Below are 19,644 nucleotides of genomic sequence, written 5' to 3' on the forward strand. Positions count from 1 at the left end.
TGTCTCTATGTGAGAAGTAACCTAAAAGCAAGCGTGAAAAAGGACCCGGTTGATGGAGAGTGTGATGAGGCTGAAGCATTATGGGTGGAACTGCATACAGATGTGCGTAGTTCAGAGTTAATCATTGGAGTTTGTTATAGACCACCCAATGTTAATGAGGAGGTGGAGACTCAACTCCTTGCACAGATGGAAAGTGCTGCAAGGGCTGGGACGGTGATAATAATGGGGGGATTTTAACTACCCAGAAATTGACTGGAATAATGACATTGCTGGGACAGTTAAAGGACAAAAATTTAAAAACCTATTGCAGGACAATTTTATGGTCCAGTTTATTAAGGCCCCAACTAGGAATGATGCTCTGTTGGACTTGGTAATCTCAAACCAAGCAGAGCTTATTAGTAATGTTCAGATAAAGGAACACCTGGGTAGCAGTGATCATAACATGATTTCATTTAATGTTAACTATAAGCAAGAAATACATACAGGAAAGATAAAAACACTTAATTTCAAGAGAGCAAATTTTCCAAGGATGAGGGCTGCTCTTCGGGACTTAGACTGGGAGGGAATATTGGCACCGATGAATTTAGAACAGAAGTGGGAATTCTTCAAAAAGACTGTTTGGAACCTCACTGCAAAGTATATTCCCATGGGCAATAAGTTTAAAAGGCTAAAAAATAAAACCTTTGTGGCTCACGGTCAAAGTTAAAAAAGCTATTAACAATAAGAAAATAGCTTTTAAAAAACATAAAAATGAAGGAACACTAGTGTCGTTTAAATGTTACAAAGAATATAACAGGATATGTAAAAAGGAAATTAAGGATGCAAAAATTCAAAATGAATGACAGATTGCAAAAGATAGTAGAACAAACCCCAAAAAGTTCTTTAAATATATTAGTAAAAAAGTGAAGTCTGAGCATGTAGGCCCCTTACAAAATAATCTAGAGTGGGTGACCAAGGACAAAGAGAAGGCAAATTTATTAAATGCTTTCTTCAGCTCTGTGTATACAATGGAGCATGGGGGGAGCTCATGTCCATAATGAGGGTGGGAGTGACACAGCCCCAAATCCACAATGGCTCAAAAGTGATATGGTCCAGAAATATTTAGACAGAATAAAGGTGGATAAAGCACCTGGATCAGATGGCATCCACCCACAGATCCTAAAAGAATTGAGCTCTGTAATTTCAAAGCCACTGTATCCAATATTTAGGGACTCATTAAAGGACAGGAATAGTACCACTGGATTGGCGCAGGGCCAATGTGGTGCCCATATTTAAAAAAGGGAACAAAGTCTTTACCAAGTAACTATAGACCTGTTAGTTTAACTTCTATAGTTGGGAAGATACTGGAACGTTTAATAAAAGACCACATGGATGAGTTCTTGCTGGAAAAAAAAACTATTTAAGCAACAGACAGCATGGATTCATGAAAGACAGAAGTTGTCAGACAAACCCGATTTCCTTTTATGAAGAGGCAAGTAAAACCTTGGACAGAGGCGTGGACGCGATATACTTGGATTTTGCAAAATCGCTCGATACAGTTACGCACACACGGCTCATGTGTAAGGTAAGGTCTACAGGATTGGATATATCAGTTTGTAAATGGATAGAAAACTGGCTGAAAGACAGAATTCAGAGAGTCGTGGTTAATGATTCTCACTCTGAAGGGTCCAATGTTATCAGTGGTGTACCCCAAGGTTCAGTGCTGGGACCCTTACTTTTTAATATATTTATAAATGATATTGGGTCTGAGATCAAAAGTAACATTTGTCTTTGCAGATGACACCAAGCTATGCAGTGGAATAACGTCCTTACAGGATGTCTCCAATTTACAAGCCGACCTCAATGCCCTGTCTAATTGGGCGACTAAGTGGCAGATGAGGTTTAATGTTGATAAATGTAAAGTTATGCATTTGGGGGCTAAGAATATGCATGCATCATACATGCTAGGGGGGGGGGAGAGTACAACTGGGGGGGATCTGTAGTGGAGAAGGATCTGGGGGTTTTAGTTGATCATAAGCTCAATAACGGCATGCAATGCCAAGCTGCGGTTTCCAAAGCGAGCAAAGTCCTTTCTTGTATTAAGAGAGGTATGGAGTCCAGAGACAGAGGGTCCATATAGTGAACTTGGTGTTGAGTTATTCACTTTACGGTCAACACTGAGGAAAAGAGGAAAAGAGATTTCATCTCCAAATATGGAAAGGTTTCTTCACAGTAAGAGCTGTGAAAATGTGGAACAGACTCCCTCCAGGCGTGGTTCTGGCCAGCTCAGTAGATTGCATTAAGAAAGGCCTGGATTCTTTCCTAAACGTACATAATATAACTGAGTACTAAGATTTGTAGGTAAAGTTGTTCCAGGGTAAATCCGATTGAATCGTGGGGGGTCAGGAAGGAATTTTTTCCCCTGCTGTAGCAAATTGGATCATGCTCTGCTGGGGTTTTTTGCCTTTCTCTGGATCAACTGTGGAAATGGAGTTGGGTGTATGGGATTGTACTGTGTTTATTTTGTTTGTTTATTTTTTTTGTGGTTGAACTGGATGGACTTGTGTCTTTTTTCAACCTGACTAACTATGTAATTATTTTGCTTTCCCCATTAATCAGAATCCAGAAATGTCAGTGCAGCACTGGTTGAAAGATGCAAGGGTCTGTCAGGAATCCAGAAACGCATTGACCTTTTTATACACACACACACACACACACACACTAATTACAAGCAAACTTTTTACAGGTGTGGATGGTTACCTCAAATAGCCATACAAACCCCTGTCAATCGTGTGTGCATGTTATCATGCCAAAATCACCTGAGTATGTAAACTTTTGAGCGGGTTATTTGGGTAGTTTTTTCCCATTAGGATTTATAAAAAAAAACAAAAAAAAAAAAACACACTGTAAAATACAGTTTGATAATAAATAGCTTCAGCCAAAATCTAACCACGAGTGAAAGAAAGGTTTGCGTTATTCATATTCTCTGAAACATGGGCCAAAAAAATAAAACTGCCAGGGTATGTAAATGTATGAGCACAACTGTATATGAATGGTTATTGAAAATAATGGGAAATGTCTTGTCATGCGACTTTGCAGTCCCAAGTCGCTAAAGAATACTTTAATATGCAGGGAAAATGAATATCCGTGCTTCAAGCCAGCTCCTGAAGCAAAAGTTTCTCTCCCCCCCCCCGGTTTCTTTAACCCTTGGAGTATTTTTTCACAACACACTTTGAAATCTGCATTATGGCTATAAAATTAGAGAAATGGTTCAGCTTTGGATCATATTACCCATATTTAGGGTGAAACATGTTCTAGCTCCTGCCTCCTCTCCCCCAGACCCACAATGCCCCTTCCTATGACAGCAAATGTGGAATCTTCTCTCTGCACCCGCTGTCAGAATTTAAAAACAGTGCGGTACTCTGCCCACACAGCCACATCATTCATCGCGACTGTTGCCAGAGTAGGACACTCCCAGAGGTATCCGATTTTCAGCAGTATTATTAGGGTTGTCCCGATACCACTTTAAGACCGAGTACAAGTACCGATACTTTTTTTCCCCCAAGTACTCGCCGATACCGAATACCGATACTTTTTTTTTTTAATGTCATGTGACGCACTGATAGATGGCACTGGCTGATGGGCACTAAAAGGTGGCACAGACTGATGACTGGCACCGATTATGCAGCACTGATAGGTGGCATGCACTGAAAAATGGCACAGATAGCTGGCACTGAAAGATAGCACTGACAGGTGGCACTTACTGATGGCTGGCACTGACCGGTGGTACTCACTGATGGCTGGCACTCACTGATGGCAATGATGGGCACAGATGAAGTTAAGCATTGTATAACAATGTGAAACGTGTCAGTATCTCATCCCACCGTTTGCCGTTTGTTTGTGCCGTGTTTTTTTACTGGATTAAAGGCTTTTATTTTTTACATTTATCGGAGTGCGGCTGTCCATACCTTTTTGCTTCTATTCATGCTTCGTGCATTGCCTGCACCCACTGGATTTTTCTGAGTCCATACTCACGAGGTGCACTCATCTGGAGCGGCGGTCTCTTTCCCCTACAGATGAAGTAGCACTTATAGGGCTGCACTGATGTGTGGCACAGATAGGCGGCAATGATGGACAAAGATAGTCGGCAATGATAAGGGGGGGCATTGATATAAGGTGGGCTGTCAGCTAATGGGGGTCTCCAAGGGGGGTGCTGCTCATCTAATGGTTGGTTACCACACATTATATCAGCAGTCAGTACCCCCTCTTAGAGACACCCATTAGCTCAAAGCCCCCCTCCTTAGAGACTTCCAGAGATCAGAGAGCTGCCCTCTTTAAGACATCATTCATGTCTTACCAGCATGACCCGGGAGGGAAGTGAGAGAGTCGAGCCGGGGGAGGGGGGCAGAGCCGCTCTTGGGCTATGCAGACAGTGAGAGTGTGAGTGTGAGAGAACAGATCGGCATGTTATGTTACTCACATGCACACTGTTCCCCGCAGTACTTTCTTCCTCTCCTCCCGAACTGCTGAACGATGTCACGACGGGGCGGCACTAGAAGGCATCTGTCGGACGGGGAAGAGAATATGCTGGGTGCAGGAGGAGTGCACACCGCTGCCATCCCTGTACAGTGAGTGATTTCCCCTGCGCGCCCGCTGACTTCCTGTTCCCATCTCACCCACCTCTCCCTCCTACCTCAGGTATCGGCAGCATTTGCACAAGTACTCGCGCAAATGCTTGGTATCGGTCCCAATACTAGTATCGGGACAACCCTAAATATTATATAGGTTCTCAATGTTTGTGTTGCCATTGTCCAAACCTCCTGTAGACATAAGTAGACCCTACATGTCTGATAATTCCACAATTCCATGTGCTGCATTTGATGATAAAATGTTATCTCCTCACCACATCAGAAAGATAAGAGTAGGTGATAAAACATAGAAAAGTTACTGGCGATACAACAGCAGTACGGAGGTCTCAATGGGCCATGCAGGAGACACCCTGCCGTCAGGCCATACCATCCACCCCGACCAAAGGAAGAAAAAAAAAAAAAAAAGACCCAAGCAGGACTCGGCGGCTACTGGTGGCCGCAGGAGATCTGTATGAGTTTGTTGTGCCCCGAATTCAGAAGGAAAGCAGCCCCTATTCACAAGGGGCAGAGCTTCCATTTGCTCGTTCACTCACGCCCTGCTGTGCGCCTATTGAATATAAAAGCCCCTCATTGTAGCCACTCCGAAGGGGAAGAGGGGTGGCTGCTCTCCTGACGCCCTGGGGCACAGAAAACACATGGATGCAAGAGCCTGGTGATCTGAGGTGCTCGGGGGAGGAGCTCTGTGCAGCGATCCACTCACTGGTGGGGTTTTAACAGAAATTTCTGTGCAGTCAAACCTCTCTAATGATCTGTAAATACAGATCATTCGCAGAGGTTTGACAGTAATGCACAGAGATTTCTGTTAAAACCCTATCAGTGAAAGGCAACAATATCACTCAGATTTAGCCGCGCCACAAAAATCCACCCACTGGGCCCTGGAAAATTGGTCCCTGGCACCGAAAAGGAGTCCACTGCTGGAGCAAAAAATATAACCTGTACACATATCATACATTAAAACACGACATTACACATGTAGTTACTATCAACATACCAGATCCTTGACCAACAACATATATCGTCTCCCCTCGTCCTTCATCCATTCGCTCACGTAGCTGGCGTAAAAGGCTGTCATACTGCTCTCCACTGGGGCTTACCAAGACATGCTATGAGGGTGAAAGAAGAGACAAATAAAATGACAGGACATTTTGATAGGCACGCCCTGAAACAGGCTCATTGAAAACTAGACTGTGATTTTTGTTGGTTATATTATTCTGTGAGATGACATTTCCTTGTTTTGGAATAGTATGCACTCTTAAAGCGGGGTTCCAACCACAATTAGCATTTTTTAAATGCATGTCCTTTCATCATGCGTTTTTATAATATAAATCCGGTCACTTACTATTTTACCATCCGCCGCACACCGTTGTCATTTTGCTTGTGGGCATTGTGAAGCCCACAAGCACTTACTTCCTGGAAGTCTTGGATGGGGAGTTATAATGGGGTAGCGCACTGCAGCCTGGGAAATGACGACACACATTTCCCAGGAGTATTAGCGTGCTGAGGAGTCGAGGGAGAGGACGTCAGAATCCTAGGTGATTACGAAGGCAGATTTCGTGGGACCGCATAGCAACAGGCATTTCCAGGTTAGTAAAAACATTTTTTTCCCTTCTTTTTTAGGTCTAATAAGCACAATAATGAAAAAAAATTTGGGGATGGAAACTCTACTTTAAAGCGGAGGTTCACCCATAGCGAACACATTTTTCCCCTTCGCTTCATGCTCGTTTTGTCTAGGGGAATCGGCTATTTGTTTTAAAATATGATCCGTACTTACCCGTTTTCGAGATGCATCTTCTCCGCCGCTTCCAGGTATGGGCGTTCCTTCTTGATTGACAGTCTTCCGAGAGGCTTCCGACGGTCGCATACATCGCGTCACGATTTTCCGAAAGAAGACGAACGTCGGTGCGCAGGCGCAGTATAGAGCCGCACCGACGTTCGGCTTCTTTCGGCTACGAGGGACGCGATGGATGCGACTGTCGGAAGCCTCTCGGAAGACTGTCAATCAAGAAGGAACCCCCGCTCCCGAAGACCTATACCCGGAAGCGACGGAGAAGATGCATCTCGAAAACGGGTAAGTACGGATCATATTTTAAAACAAATGGCCGATTCCCCTAGACAAAACGAGCATGAAGCTAGGGGGAAAATATAAAAAAACGAATTGGGTGAACTCCCGCTTTAACCATTTTTGCTGCCAGACTCTGCACAAAATAGATGTTTTGTTTTCTTGTTGGATTATTGCCATTTTGGAATAAATATTTCTAAATACCATCTCTCTAACAGAGAAGATGCCATAGTGAGCAGCAATTTCATGTAATGCAGTTCAAGAACTATGATATTGGGCAAGGGGACTCACTTGAGATGGACCATTTACCAAAAAAAGCCTAGCGCTTATAAAACCATGAAACCCATTGATGAATAATCATGGTTTTACATTTATAAAACTGGAAGAAGAATATTTATGTAGCAAAAAAGCTAACATCATGCCACACCTGCTACTGTTAGGATCTCATTGGAAAGAAAATGCATCTTGTCTGGTTTAGAGTAGCAAATCACTTGCTAAATTTCTTTAGCTAAGCTAAAATTAAGAGGAGATTTTGATAAATTTATACTATGTACAAAGAACTTTGATTATGGTCAGTGTTTTCATACAAAATAAACACAAATCAATTAGTTTTGTTCAGTGGGAATACATTTTTTTTGGCTTTTTTTCCCCCAAACTGCAGGATTTGAGGGAGGGGGGGTGTTCTATGTGTGTGCATTTGTACAGAAAACAAAATAAGACTATTCATTGTCCATTTTAAAATGCGTCTTAAGAAATGGTAAAAAGGGTGTGCAAAACTATTTTGGGACCGTTGTCATTTATACAGCGTTCAGTGCGATAAAAATGAAGATTACTGTGTAAAATGACACTGGCAGGGTTGGGGTTAAACACTGGGGAGATGAAGGGGTTAAGTGTGTCCTAGGAAGAGATTCTAACTGTAGGGGGCTGGGCTACAAGTGACACGACAGTGATCACTGCTCTTGATGACAGGGAGCAGTAGATCACTGTTCTGTCACTAGGCAGAACAGGGAAAGGCCTTGTTTACATCTCCCCGTTCTGCAGCTCCGGGACATGATCGCGGGACACTGGCAGACAGAGTCCACGGGTCTCGCACGGTGAAAAATTCAAAAGCACAAAGTAAAAGGCCCACACTCAACTGACCACTCCCTTAATCTAATGCTTATGCTCTGTTCCACTAATAGAATCTTTGATGATAGCATCCAGGTAAGGTCAAATAGAACCACCTTTTCACACAAGGGGCCTACCCTAGAGGTAAAATTATCCTTTTTGGAGGATATCATACTACCAAACTGAGACAAGGAAGGAATTTGAAAGCCTGACCATCAAGAGAAAAAGGGCTAGCATTCCCTCTACATACTAGTAGTACTCCTGTAAGATGGGACACTGGAAATCCACAGCAGGTATATGCCGACTAAAATTGGCATCGAAGGGTACAATCCCACCTACCCTTAAGCTGCATTCACTAAAGCTTTTTGAATCGTGGGCAGATTTGCTGCGAATCTGCCCACAATTTGACAGCCCCAAGGTTTGAATGACAAAACACGGGACTCGCATTCGTGGTGCCATTCATTTGAATGATACCTCAAAAATCGCAATGCGGGTCTGCCGCTATTGTCACACAATAAGTCGCGCTGCAATGGCGGGACGCACGTCACCCAAAGTAGCTCCTGAACTATTTTTGGGCGATGTGTTCTGCAATGGCAGTGTTCGGTGAAGGCAGCACAATCGTGCACCGTGATTTGAGGTGGCATGCAAATGAATGGCATCTCAAATGCGAGTTCCGTGTTTTGTCATTTACACTCGATGCTGTCAAATCACGGGCAGATCCACTGCAAATCTGTGCACGATTCAAAACGCTGTAGTGTGAATGCAGCCTTAGGTGGGGTCCAGAGAAAAGGATTTAGCCACTGTAGGGATGTAAAGGAAAAAATAAAAGTTTCCCTAAATAGCTTCCTTTACCTTAGTGCAGTCCTCCTTCACTTACCTTATCCTTCGCTTTTGCTTTTAAATGTCCTTATTTCTTCTGAGAAATGCTCACCTCCTGCTCTTCTGTCTGTAACTCAACACCGTAATGCAAGGCTTCTTCCCTGGTGTGGAGAAAGCCTCTTGAGGGGGCGAGCAGGCAAGTCAGGACACTCTCTACTTTGCAGATAGAGAAAGGAGCTGTGTGTTAGTGGGCGTCCTGACACTCCTGCTCGCCCCCTTCACCCTCAAGAGGCCTTCTCCACACCAGGGAAGAAGCCTTGCATTATGGTGTGTAGTTACAGACAGAAGAACAGGAAGTGAGCATTTCTCAGAAGAAATAAGGACATTTAAAAGCAAAATCGAAGGATGAGGTAAGTGAAGGAGCAGATGGAGAAAAATAAAAGAAACCGTGTGTAAATTCCAACCTGTAACCCTCTGGGATAAAGATTCTTGGAGGACCTCTGCCCATTCTTTGGCAAAATTCCTCCCATCACCAACCTGGCGTCACTGGGCATTCTTGGCAGGGGCTGAAGCAGCAAAGAGTGCCCCCCCCCCCCTCTTTTGCCTTGTCAAATGGCCATTTTTGGTCTGTTAACCACCGGTCTGAAAATTTGCTTTGCTCTGGAAGCTACGAAAAGGTGTCTTACTCTGAGGTCTATTCCTCCAAGAAGATGGGGACCGTTAACACTTTTGAGGAAAGAGCCAAGACCTCGTCTAAGGTAGAACCTAATAAGAGCTTGCCCTCAAAATGAATCCCACACGGTTTATTCTTGGAAGTTAGATCCCCCTCCCAGGATTTCAACCAGATGGCTCGTCTTGTGCCGACATTCTCACCACTGATCCAGCTGTATCTGCTGTCGTATCAGCCAGAAACACGACCGACTTGGCAATAAGGGGGAAAGACTCCCCCGACTTCCTCCACAGGATGGAGGAAATTAGCTCATCCAGCCTTTGAATCCATACATCCAGATTCCTAGCGACAAGTGAATGCAAGGGCTGAACCAAGAGAAAAAGCTGAGGCATCCCATGCTTTAAGCAGCAGAGCCTCAGCCTTCCTGTCCATTTGATCCTTAAGCACCCCCAGAATCCTCAAAATGAGCAATCTGACTTTTGAGACACCTGTAACATAGCAGCATCTAATCTTGGACATTTGAAAAACACCTCTTCAAAATTAAACTGAAAAGGAAACCTTATGTCCTCTAGACTGGAACAACCTTCCTTTAGACCCCTTTCACACTATGCCGCTCATAGCGTCGGCGGTAAAATGCTGCTACTTTAACCCGATATTCTGCGCATTTCGGCCGCTAGCGGGTTAAAACCGCTACAGTGGCGTATTGCCGGTGCTGCCCTTTGAGGTGAGGTCACCACTCCTAATGCGCTCCAAAGAAGCTGCTGACAGGACTTTTTCTGACGCCCTGCCAGCACAATAGAGCAGCAGTTTAAGTGCGGATTGCAGGCGCTTTTTTTTACGCTATATCGCCTGCAAAACGCCCTCAGTGTGAAAGGGGTCTTAGGTCATTTCCACTCAAAGGATTATGTCTCAGAGCAGGGTGAATATAAATAAAAAATTAAACAACTTTTTTTTTTTTTTTAATTGTTACCGTCCGGCATTTCATGTTATTTATTGTACTCATGGTCCTGCGAGACCACTGGCATGTTAACTTGGCCTAACACAATTTTCTTTTAACTGTCTTGTCATCTCCCGCTGACCACCCTTGGATCCCCAAGGGATCCTTCTAACTGTGCCTTGAAAGGATCTTTCAGTTTTTGGTAGTTTATTATACATTTTTTTTATTATTTACTTTTACACCTATGTTTCCTACTGGGCTGTGTCCACAATTGTTTTGCATTGTACTGTTGATTTATAATTTTTCAATAAAATCCTTTGTACAAGAAAAAAAAACATTTAAAGAGCACCTGTAATTTCAGATCCATAATGGCAGTGCCCGTTAGCAGGCATCCACTCAGCTGCTGCTGCCACATCCCTCACCTTGTTGAATCACTGCCACATCACCAGGCTTCCCATAAAAAAGTGAATGCGGCTGTCGGTGAACAGCAGGTCAGAGGAGAAGCCGCTGTGAGACAAATGACAGTTGCTCTTTAACTACTTCACGACCGCCCGACGACTATATACAGGTGAAACTCCAAAAAAAAAAATTGAATATCGTGCAAAAGTTCATTTATTTCACTAATGCAACTTAAGGTGAAACCAATATAGGAGATCGTTCAAGCCGTAATTTGTCACAATTGAGATGATTATGGCTTACAGCTCATGAAAACCCCATATCCACAATCTCAGAAAATTACAATATTGTGAAAAGGTGCAATATTCTAGGCTCAAAGTGTCCCACTCTAATCAGCCAATTAAGCCATAACACCTGCAAAGGCCTTTAGGGCTCTTTCACACGGAGCGGACCGTTTCTTTCACACGGAGCGCTCCGTGTGTCTCCGTCGGCTCAGCGGGGATCCCCGCTCAGCTGTCGGCGGATAGGACGGTCCCCGCACACAGTGCAGGGACCGCCCTGCCTCTGCTCCGCTGTCCCCTATGGGGAACCTGATGCAGACAGACCGTCTGCATCAGTTCCGCTCCGCCAAACGGAAGAAAAATAGGGTTTCTTCCGTTCGGAAAAGCGGATCCCGACGGACGCGGAAGCTAGCGGATGCTCCATCCGCTAACGGACGCGATCCCATAGGGATGTATTACAAGTCCGTTAACGGACTTGTAAAAACGGACGTCTGAAAGGGGCCTTAAATGGTCTGGTTCAGAAGGAATTACAATCATGGGACTGACCTGACAGTTGTGCAGAAAACCATTGAAACCCTCAAAAAGGAGGGAAAGCCTCAAAAAAAGGTAATTGCAAAAGAAGTTAGATGTTCCCAAAGTGCTATATCAAAGCACATTAACCACTTAAGGACCACCTCCTGCACATTTACGTCAGAAGAATGGCACAGGCACGTACGTCCCCTTTAAGTGCGTGGGCGCACGACCCGGTCTGAAGCCGCGGACGCGATCGCCGCCTGTGTCCCGCGATCGGTCACAGGAGCTGAAGAAAGGGGAGAGGTGTGTGTAAACACACCTTCCCTGTTCTTCACAATGTCACTGATCTTCTCTTCACTGATATAGGGAAAGGCATCAGTGACGTCACACGTCCAGCCCCGCCCCCCTACAGTTAGAAACACATATGAGGTCACAACACCTACAGCGCCCCCTAGTGGTTAACTCCTAAACTGCAATTGTAATTTTCACAGTAAACAATGTCATTTTCACAGCAAAAATTGCTATAAAAATGCAATAGTCCCAAAAAAGGTGTCAAAATTGTCCGATGTGTCGGCCATAATGTCGCAGTCACGAGAAAAAAAAAAAAAAGGCTGATCGCCGCTGCCTTTAGTAGTAAAAAAATTAGGGCTGTTACTGATCAACATTTTTGTGTTTGATTAATCGATTATTTTTTTTAATCGACTAATTTAGATTAATTATAAAAACGCACATACAGATCCAACTACTTTTAGCTGATCTCCTTGCAGGCTGATTCCCAGTGCAGCTACCAACCACTGGAAAAATGGATAGCAGGATACAAAAAACACACAAAGGCAGCGCTCGATGGGAATAGCATTAAAACTTTTATAGTCTTCAAGTAGGTAACAAAATAAATATTGCACTGGAGATAAAATCGATGTAGCTACATAAACTGTAAAAATGGTGCGAGTAATACCAAACGGCAGCAAAAGCAGTCATAAAAACATGTAGCTAAATATGATACTGGTATAAAAATGTGTACAACGATACCACAGCTGAATCTTGATGAGGAGGGGTTAACATCAGTCCGTGGGCATGTAGATGTCCCGTGAAGGGAACTACCACAACTCCCAGTGGATGGTTGTAGAATCCCAGGTTGATAGAGAGAAGTGTAACAGCCCTTGCAAGTTACACCTACAGGTAAGCCTAGATTAGGGCTTACCTGTAGTAAGGCGCACTAACAATAGCCGTCCTAAACACAGAGACATGGCAGCGGCAGAGGAGAGCTTTGCGCTCAGGTAAGTCGATCATAATGAGCCAGTATGCTGTGCATACTAGCTCATTATGACTATCTTGCAGAGTATAAAAAAAAAAGTGGGGGGGGGGGGGTTTTACTTCCTCTTTAATAATGTGGAACACCCTCCTTTAGTAGTTTTTCCTTTAATTGGGCTCACCTGGCAAATTATCTCAGGTGTCCGGGATTGTTTTCAGTGATCAAAAGAGCCCCGAGACACAATGTCATCCAAGAGTGAAACTGAAAAACAAAATATTTAATCTTTGCGACACTGAAATAGAATTTGCATAATCATTTGGAACAGGGTGTACGAGATTCTGAGGTCTTTTTGACCCCAGATCTCATATTTAAGAGGACCTGTCATGCTGCTTTCATTGGATGTTTACAGTCCTTGTAATACGAATAAAAGTGACCCTATATTAATTTTTTTAAAACTGCTTTAAAAAAACAAAAAATAAAATAAAGTTAACTGCTTGCCGACCAGACCGCGGCAGTTATACGGCGGTAGGTCGGCTCTGCTGGGCGAGATCACGTAGCTATACGTCATCTCGCCGAGCAGCCAATAGGGGCACGCACGCTCGCCCCTGACACGCGTGCCCGGCGGTCGCGATCACTCGTTACAGAGCGAGAACCGGGAGCTATGTGTGTAAACACACAGCTCCCGGTCCTGTCAGGGGGGGAAATGACCCATGGTCTGTTCAAACAATGTATGAACAGCGATTTGTAATTTCCCCATGTCAGTCCACCCCCCCTTCAGTTAGAACACACCCAGGGAACATGATTAACCCCTTTCTCGCCCCCTAGTGTTAATCCCTTCACTGCCAGTGGCATTTTTATAGTAATCAATGCATTTTTATAGCACGCTATAACAGGGATCGACAAATCCCGGGCGCCAGGTCGCCATGGCGACTAGAAATAGGGTCCTGGCGACTTGGCTTGGAAGGGGGGCAAAAAAAAAAAAAAAAAACATTTTTTTTTTTTTTTGAGCTGGGGCCATCTGGTGGTGAGCCGTTGGTATTACAAGTTATTACCACCAGATGTGAGCTGGCGCCATCTGGTGGTGGCCGTTGGTATTACAAGTTAAGCATTACAAGTTAAACAGCAATTCTAATGTTGTTTTTCACTATTTTCACTGCCATCTTCTTCCCTCTAATTAGAACCCCCAAACATTATATATATTTTTTATCCTAACACCCTAGAGAATTAAATGGCGATCGTTGCAATACTTTCTGTCACGCCGTATTTGCGCAGCGGTCTTACAAGCGCACTTTTGTGAAAAAAAATTACACTTTTTTTAATTAAAAAATAAGACAACAGTAAAGTTATCCCCATTTTTTTTTTTATATTATGAAAGATAATGTTACGCCGAGTAAATTCATACCCAACATGTCACGCTTCAAAATTGCGTCCGCTCGTGGAATGCCGACAAACTTTTACCCTTTAAAATCTCCATAGGCGACGTTTAAAAAAAAAATCTACAGGTTGCATGTTTTGAGTTACAGAGGCGGTCTAGGGCTAGAATTATTGCTCGCGCTCTACCAATCGCGGCGATACCTCACATGTGTGGTTTGAACACCGTTTACATATGCGGGGCGCTGCTCACGTATGTGTTCGCTTCTGCGCGCAAGCTCGTCGGGACGGGGCGCGTTTTCTGGCTCCTAACTTTTTTTAGATTTTTGGGGGATATTATAGCAAAAAAATAATATAAATTTATATATATATATATATATATATATATATATATATATATATATATATATATATATATATATATATATATATATATATATATTTTTAGAAGAAAAATTGCGCTAACCAAAACAACGTGATTAAATAAATGAATATAAAAAAAGGCAGCAATAACGTGTCATAACACAAACAATATAGGAAAAAGAAAAAATCGCGCCAATCTATAAAACCTATGTGACAACACAATTAGTGTAGTGAATAAATGTCCAAAAAAGAAAAAGAAATAATGTCCCTGTAGCATGTGAAATATACCACACTAGCATGTGTGGGAAACATTCAAATCCTTATTGGAATAACCATAATAGTGAGTTATATTAAAAGTCCAAATAGCTGTGAAGTTTCTTGGGACAAACAACACCCGGTGCACAAATGATTGAGTGAGCCACCACCACATGGACTGGGGCTTACCAGAACACATATAAATAACAGCGTTATTTAAAGATTGCAGCAGGGGTCTCCAAGGGGTATGGTCACAACACAGGATCAATGGATGTACAGCATATATCTTTCACTGGTATCTCCACGGAGGGATAGGATAAACTCGTACTGACAGACTCTCGGACCGTAGCAGGAAACAATGGCATGTCATGCAGAGAGAAAGCCGCACAGCGGCTAATACGTCCAAAAAAAATACGTCCAAAAAAATACTTTTATTAAAAGTGTAAAAACCTACTTACATCAATTGAATGAAATATAGGCACATAAAAACAGTTTGCCGGCCGGCATAGATGGGAGCCCTTCCTCCTTGTATAAACGCGGTGACGTCACTGCACGCCTACGACCCAGACGCGTTTCGTTATAGGATAACGTTTTCAATGGGATGGGCTCTGCAGTGATTCACCGCTTTAAATAACCAGGCCTCGCTTTGATCGCCAGGAACCGGAAGTGGCGAAAACGCCATTTTGGATTTGGGAAAATGAAACAAAACGGCATGCCTAAACAGGGATGCCTAGAGTGGAAAAGACAGGGAGATCCATGTCATATGAGGACAGGATTATTTGAGAATTAAACAATATGTATGTGAAAAATAATAATGAACCTAATACTAGTAGTCTTTATTTAATCGTGATCATTGAACCAACCAAAAATTAGTACCTGCATTGCGGACTAAAAACACTGACTCCCCCATGTGGGGAAGCGTGGAATTACGTGCAAAAATAGAAAAATTATTATATTTCAACTTAAAAAGGCAAGAAGGAGAAATTAATACCTCCCTCGCCAAATGTGATCAGAACACACAATAATAGAACACTAAAAAGTGTTACATAGTGAATATACACTAATAAGTGCTAAACTTCAAATAAATGAACAAGAGAGGAACTCTTGGTTGAGCGGCCACGAGACCAAAGCGAGCAATTTCAGGGCTGTGCCCCGTTCATCACTACATTTTCCATTCAACATGGAGGTATCAAACAACTGATAAATAGACATTGGCACCTGGCAAGAAATGATCCTGTCCTTAAAGAACTTTTGCCAGAGAAGCCTAAGGTCATATTTAGGGGAGCGCCCTCTTTACGTAATCGTATTGCCCCCAATATTTTAAACCCTCCATGTAAAACTTCAAGTTTTTTTGACCAGTTAACAGGTTTCTATAGATGTAGACGCTGTAGGGTTTGTACCAACAACTCGTGCAGAAGTAGACGTACTACCACCTTTACATCTACTGCCACTGGCAAGGAACATCTTATAAAGCCTTTTATCACCTGTGGGACCACGGGTGTTGTTTATTTATTGCAGTGCCCTTGTGGCCTGCAATATGTAGGTAGGACCAAGAGGCCACTACGCGTTCGTTTAAACGAACACATTACCAACATTATTACTGGCTTCAAAAACCATTCAGTGTCAAAACACTATTTGTTGAAACATAATAAAGACCCGTCGAATACTCTATTCCTGGGTATAGATATTTATAAGCCCAACTGGAGAGGTAGCTCCTTGGTGAGGGAAATATCCAAGCTCGAAATGGCTTGGATACATCGCCTTAAATGTTATATGCCACATGGTCTTAACGTGGATACAGACGTGAATGCGTTCATTAATAATGCTTGATCTGTTATAAATTTATTAATAATATGTGTATATATATTTTTATATTTTTATGTTTTGGTTATTGATTTAGCCTAGCTTTGATCTCACCAGGATGGTGTTTTGTTCTCGAATATACAACCACTAACCCTGAGAATCCAATGATATTCACCTTATTAGATACGATTGGGAGTATTTGTTTATATTTAATTAATCTACACTTACTCATAATTATTTGTTGTCACTATTTTTATTGATAAACAATAATGTCGTTTTTTTTTTTTTTTTTTTTTTTGAACATATAATTATTGTTCATTTATTTGAAGTTTAGCACTTATTAGTGTATATTCACTATGTAACACTTTTTAGTGTTCTATTATTGTGTGTTCTGATCACATTTGGCGAGGGAGGTATTAATTTCTCCTTCTTGCCTTTTTAAGTTGAAATATAATAATTTTTCTATTTTTGCACGTAATTCCACGCTTCCCCACATGGGGGAGTCAGTGTTTTTAGTCCGCAATGCAGGTACTAATTTTTGGTTGGTTCAATGATCACGATTAAATAAAGACTACTAGTATTAGGTTCATTATTATTTTTCACATACATATTGTTTAATTCTCAAATAATCCTGTCCTCATATGACATGGATCTCCCTGTCTTTTCCACTCTAGGCATCCCTGTTTAGGCATGCCGTTTTGTTTCATTTTCCCAAATCCAAAATGGCGTTTTCGCCACTTCCGGTTCCTGGCGATCAAAGCGAGGCCTGGTTATTTAAAGCGGTGAATCACTGCAGAGCCCATCCCATTGAAAACGTTATCCTATAACGAAACGCGTCTGGGTCGTAGGCGTGCAGTGACGTCACCGCGTTTATACAAGGAGGAAGGGCTCCCATCTATGCCGGCCGGCAAACTGTTTTTATGTGCCTATATTTCATTCAATTGATGTAAGTAGGTTTTTACACTTTTAATAAAAGTATTTTTTTGGACGTATTTTTTTTGGACGTATTAGCCGCTGTGCGGCTTTCTCTCTGCATGACATGCCATTGTTTCCTGCTACGGTCCGAGAGTCTGTCAGTACGAGTTTATCCTATCCCTCCGTGGAGATACCAGTGAAAGATATATGCTGTACATCCATTGATCCTGTGTTGTGACCATACCCCTTGGAGACCCCTGCTGCAATCTTTAAATAACGCTGTTATTTATATGTGTTCTGGTAAGCCCCAGTCCATGTGGTGGTGGCTCACTCAATCATTTGTGCACCGGGTGTTGTTTGTCCCAAGAAACTTCACAGCTATTTGGACTTTTAATATAACTCACTATTATGGTTATTCCAATAAGGATTTGAATGTTTCCCACACATGCTAGTGTGGTATATTTCACATGCTACAGGGACATTATTTCTTTTTCTTTTTTGGACATTTATTCACTACACTAATTGTGTTGTCACATAGGTTTTATAGATTGGCGCGATTTTTTCTTTTTCCTATATATATATATATATATATATATATATATATATATATATATATATATATATATATATATATATATATATATATATATATATATATATATATATATATATATTTTTTTTTTTTATAAAAAAAAATTCAAAATTGTCGCTCTATTTTTGTCTATAGCGCAAAAAATAAAAACCGCAGAGGTGATCAAATACCACCAAAAGAAAGCTCTATTTGTGGGGAAAAAAGGACGGCAATTTTGTTTGGGAGCCATGTCGCATGACCGTGCAATTGTCAGTTAAAGCGACGCAGTGCCGAATCGCAAAAAGTGTCCTGGTCTTTGACCAGCAATATGACCCGGGGGTTAAGTGGTTAAATAAAAAACAAGCTCACATGCAGAAGCGAACGCATAAGTGAGCATCGCCCACATATGAAAACTTCAAAGCACATATGTGAGGTATCGCTGCGATCGTTAGAGCGAGAGCCATAATTATAGCCCTAGACCTCCTCTGCAACTAAAAACATGCAACCTGTAGAATTTTTAAAACGTCGCCTATGGAGATTTAAGGGTAAAGTTTGACGCCATTTCACGAGCAGATACAATTTTGAAGCCCAAAAAAATTGGGCTAACTTTACTGTTGTCTTATTTTTTTTTAAAGTGAATCTTTTCCAAAAAAGTGAGCTTGTAAGACTGCTGCGCAAATACAGTGTGACAAAAAGTATTCCTATTTTTTCTTCCGTCTGCTGAGCGGATCGGTTGAACACGGACACACGGTCCCCATAGGGGAGAGCGGAGAAAAGACAGGGCGGTCCCTGCACAGTGTGCGGGGACCGCCCTGTCAGCCGACGGCTCAGCGGGGATTTTAGGGAGGATACCCGCTGAGCAAAAAGCGGACACACGGAGCGGATCATTACTGATCCGCCCGTGTGAAAGGGCCCATACTGTGTGGAGTTACAGACATAAGAACAGGAAGTGAGGATTTCTCAGAAGAAATAAGGACATTTAAGAGCAAAAGAAGAAGGACTGTACTAAGGAAGGAAGCCATTTTTTTTTTTTTTAGGAGAAAAACAAAAACAACTTAAAATCAAGCCTTTTTACTAGTGATTTAAAATCAACTAGATTTTAATCAAATCCACCTTGTTTGAGAGAATGATTTACGAAAAAAGACCTAGGTTTATGTCCCTGCAGGCCCCTCTACATTTTAAGAAGTATAAACTGCCTTTAAGGGACCGTTCATTCATTATAAGTCCGTTAACGGACTTGTAATGAATCCCTATGGGATCGCATCCGCTAACATCCGCGTCCGTCGGGATCCGCTTTTGCGAATGGAAGAAACCCTATTTTTCTTCCGTTTGGCGGAACGGATCGGAAGCAGACGGACAGACGGTCTGTCTGCATCCGATCCCCCATAGGGGAGAGCGGAGCAGAGACAGGGCGGTCTCTGCACTGTGTGCGGGGACCGCCCTATCCGCCGACAGCTCAGCGGGGTTGACGGAGGATCCCCGCTGAGCTTTGGCGGACACACGGAGCGGACACAGAAACGGTCCGCTCCGTGTTAACGGACCCTAACAGTTCATCAATATCTTCAATAGAAAAAAGGAAATTAGCTGAACTAACAGACTGACACAGACTCCTCGTCGGATATAGATACCGAGTTCTCTCCCAGGACACTAAGGGCGGGAAAGATCTAGCCGAGACTGAAGGCTCCTGAATTACAGTAACAGAGT

The 19,644-nt window shown here is 42.6% G+C and overlaps 1 protein-coding gene across 1 annotated transcript in view; it reads right to left on the reverse strand.

Annotated features, from left to right (window-relative positions):
- GTPBP1 (GTP binding protein 1) overlaps window positions 1–19,644 on the reverse strand; it is a 109,800-nt gene that overhangs the window by 69,901 nt on the left and 20,255 nt on the right. Inside the window, 1 exon segment of the mRNA XM_040359466.1 lies at window positions 5,620–5,731. Coding sequence (XP_040215400.1) covers window positions 5,620–5,731 — 112 coding nt within the window.

Source organism: Rana temporaria, chromosome 7 (assembly GCF_905171775.1).
Source record: "Rana temporaria chromosome 7, aRanTem1.1, whole genome shotgun sequence".
In the NCBI taxonomy this organism is placed as follows: domain Eukaryota; kingdom Metazoa; phylum Chordata; class Amphibia; order Anura; family Ranidae; genus Rana; species Rana temporaria.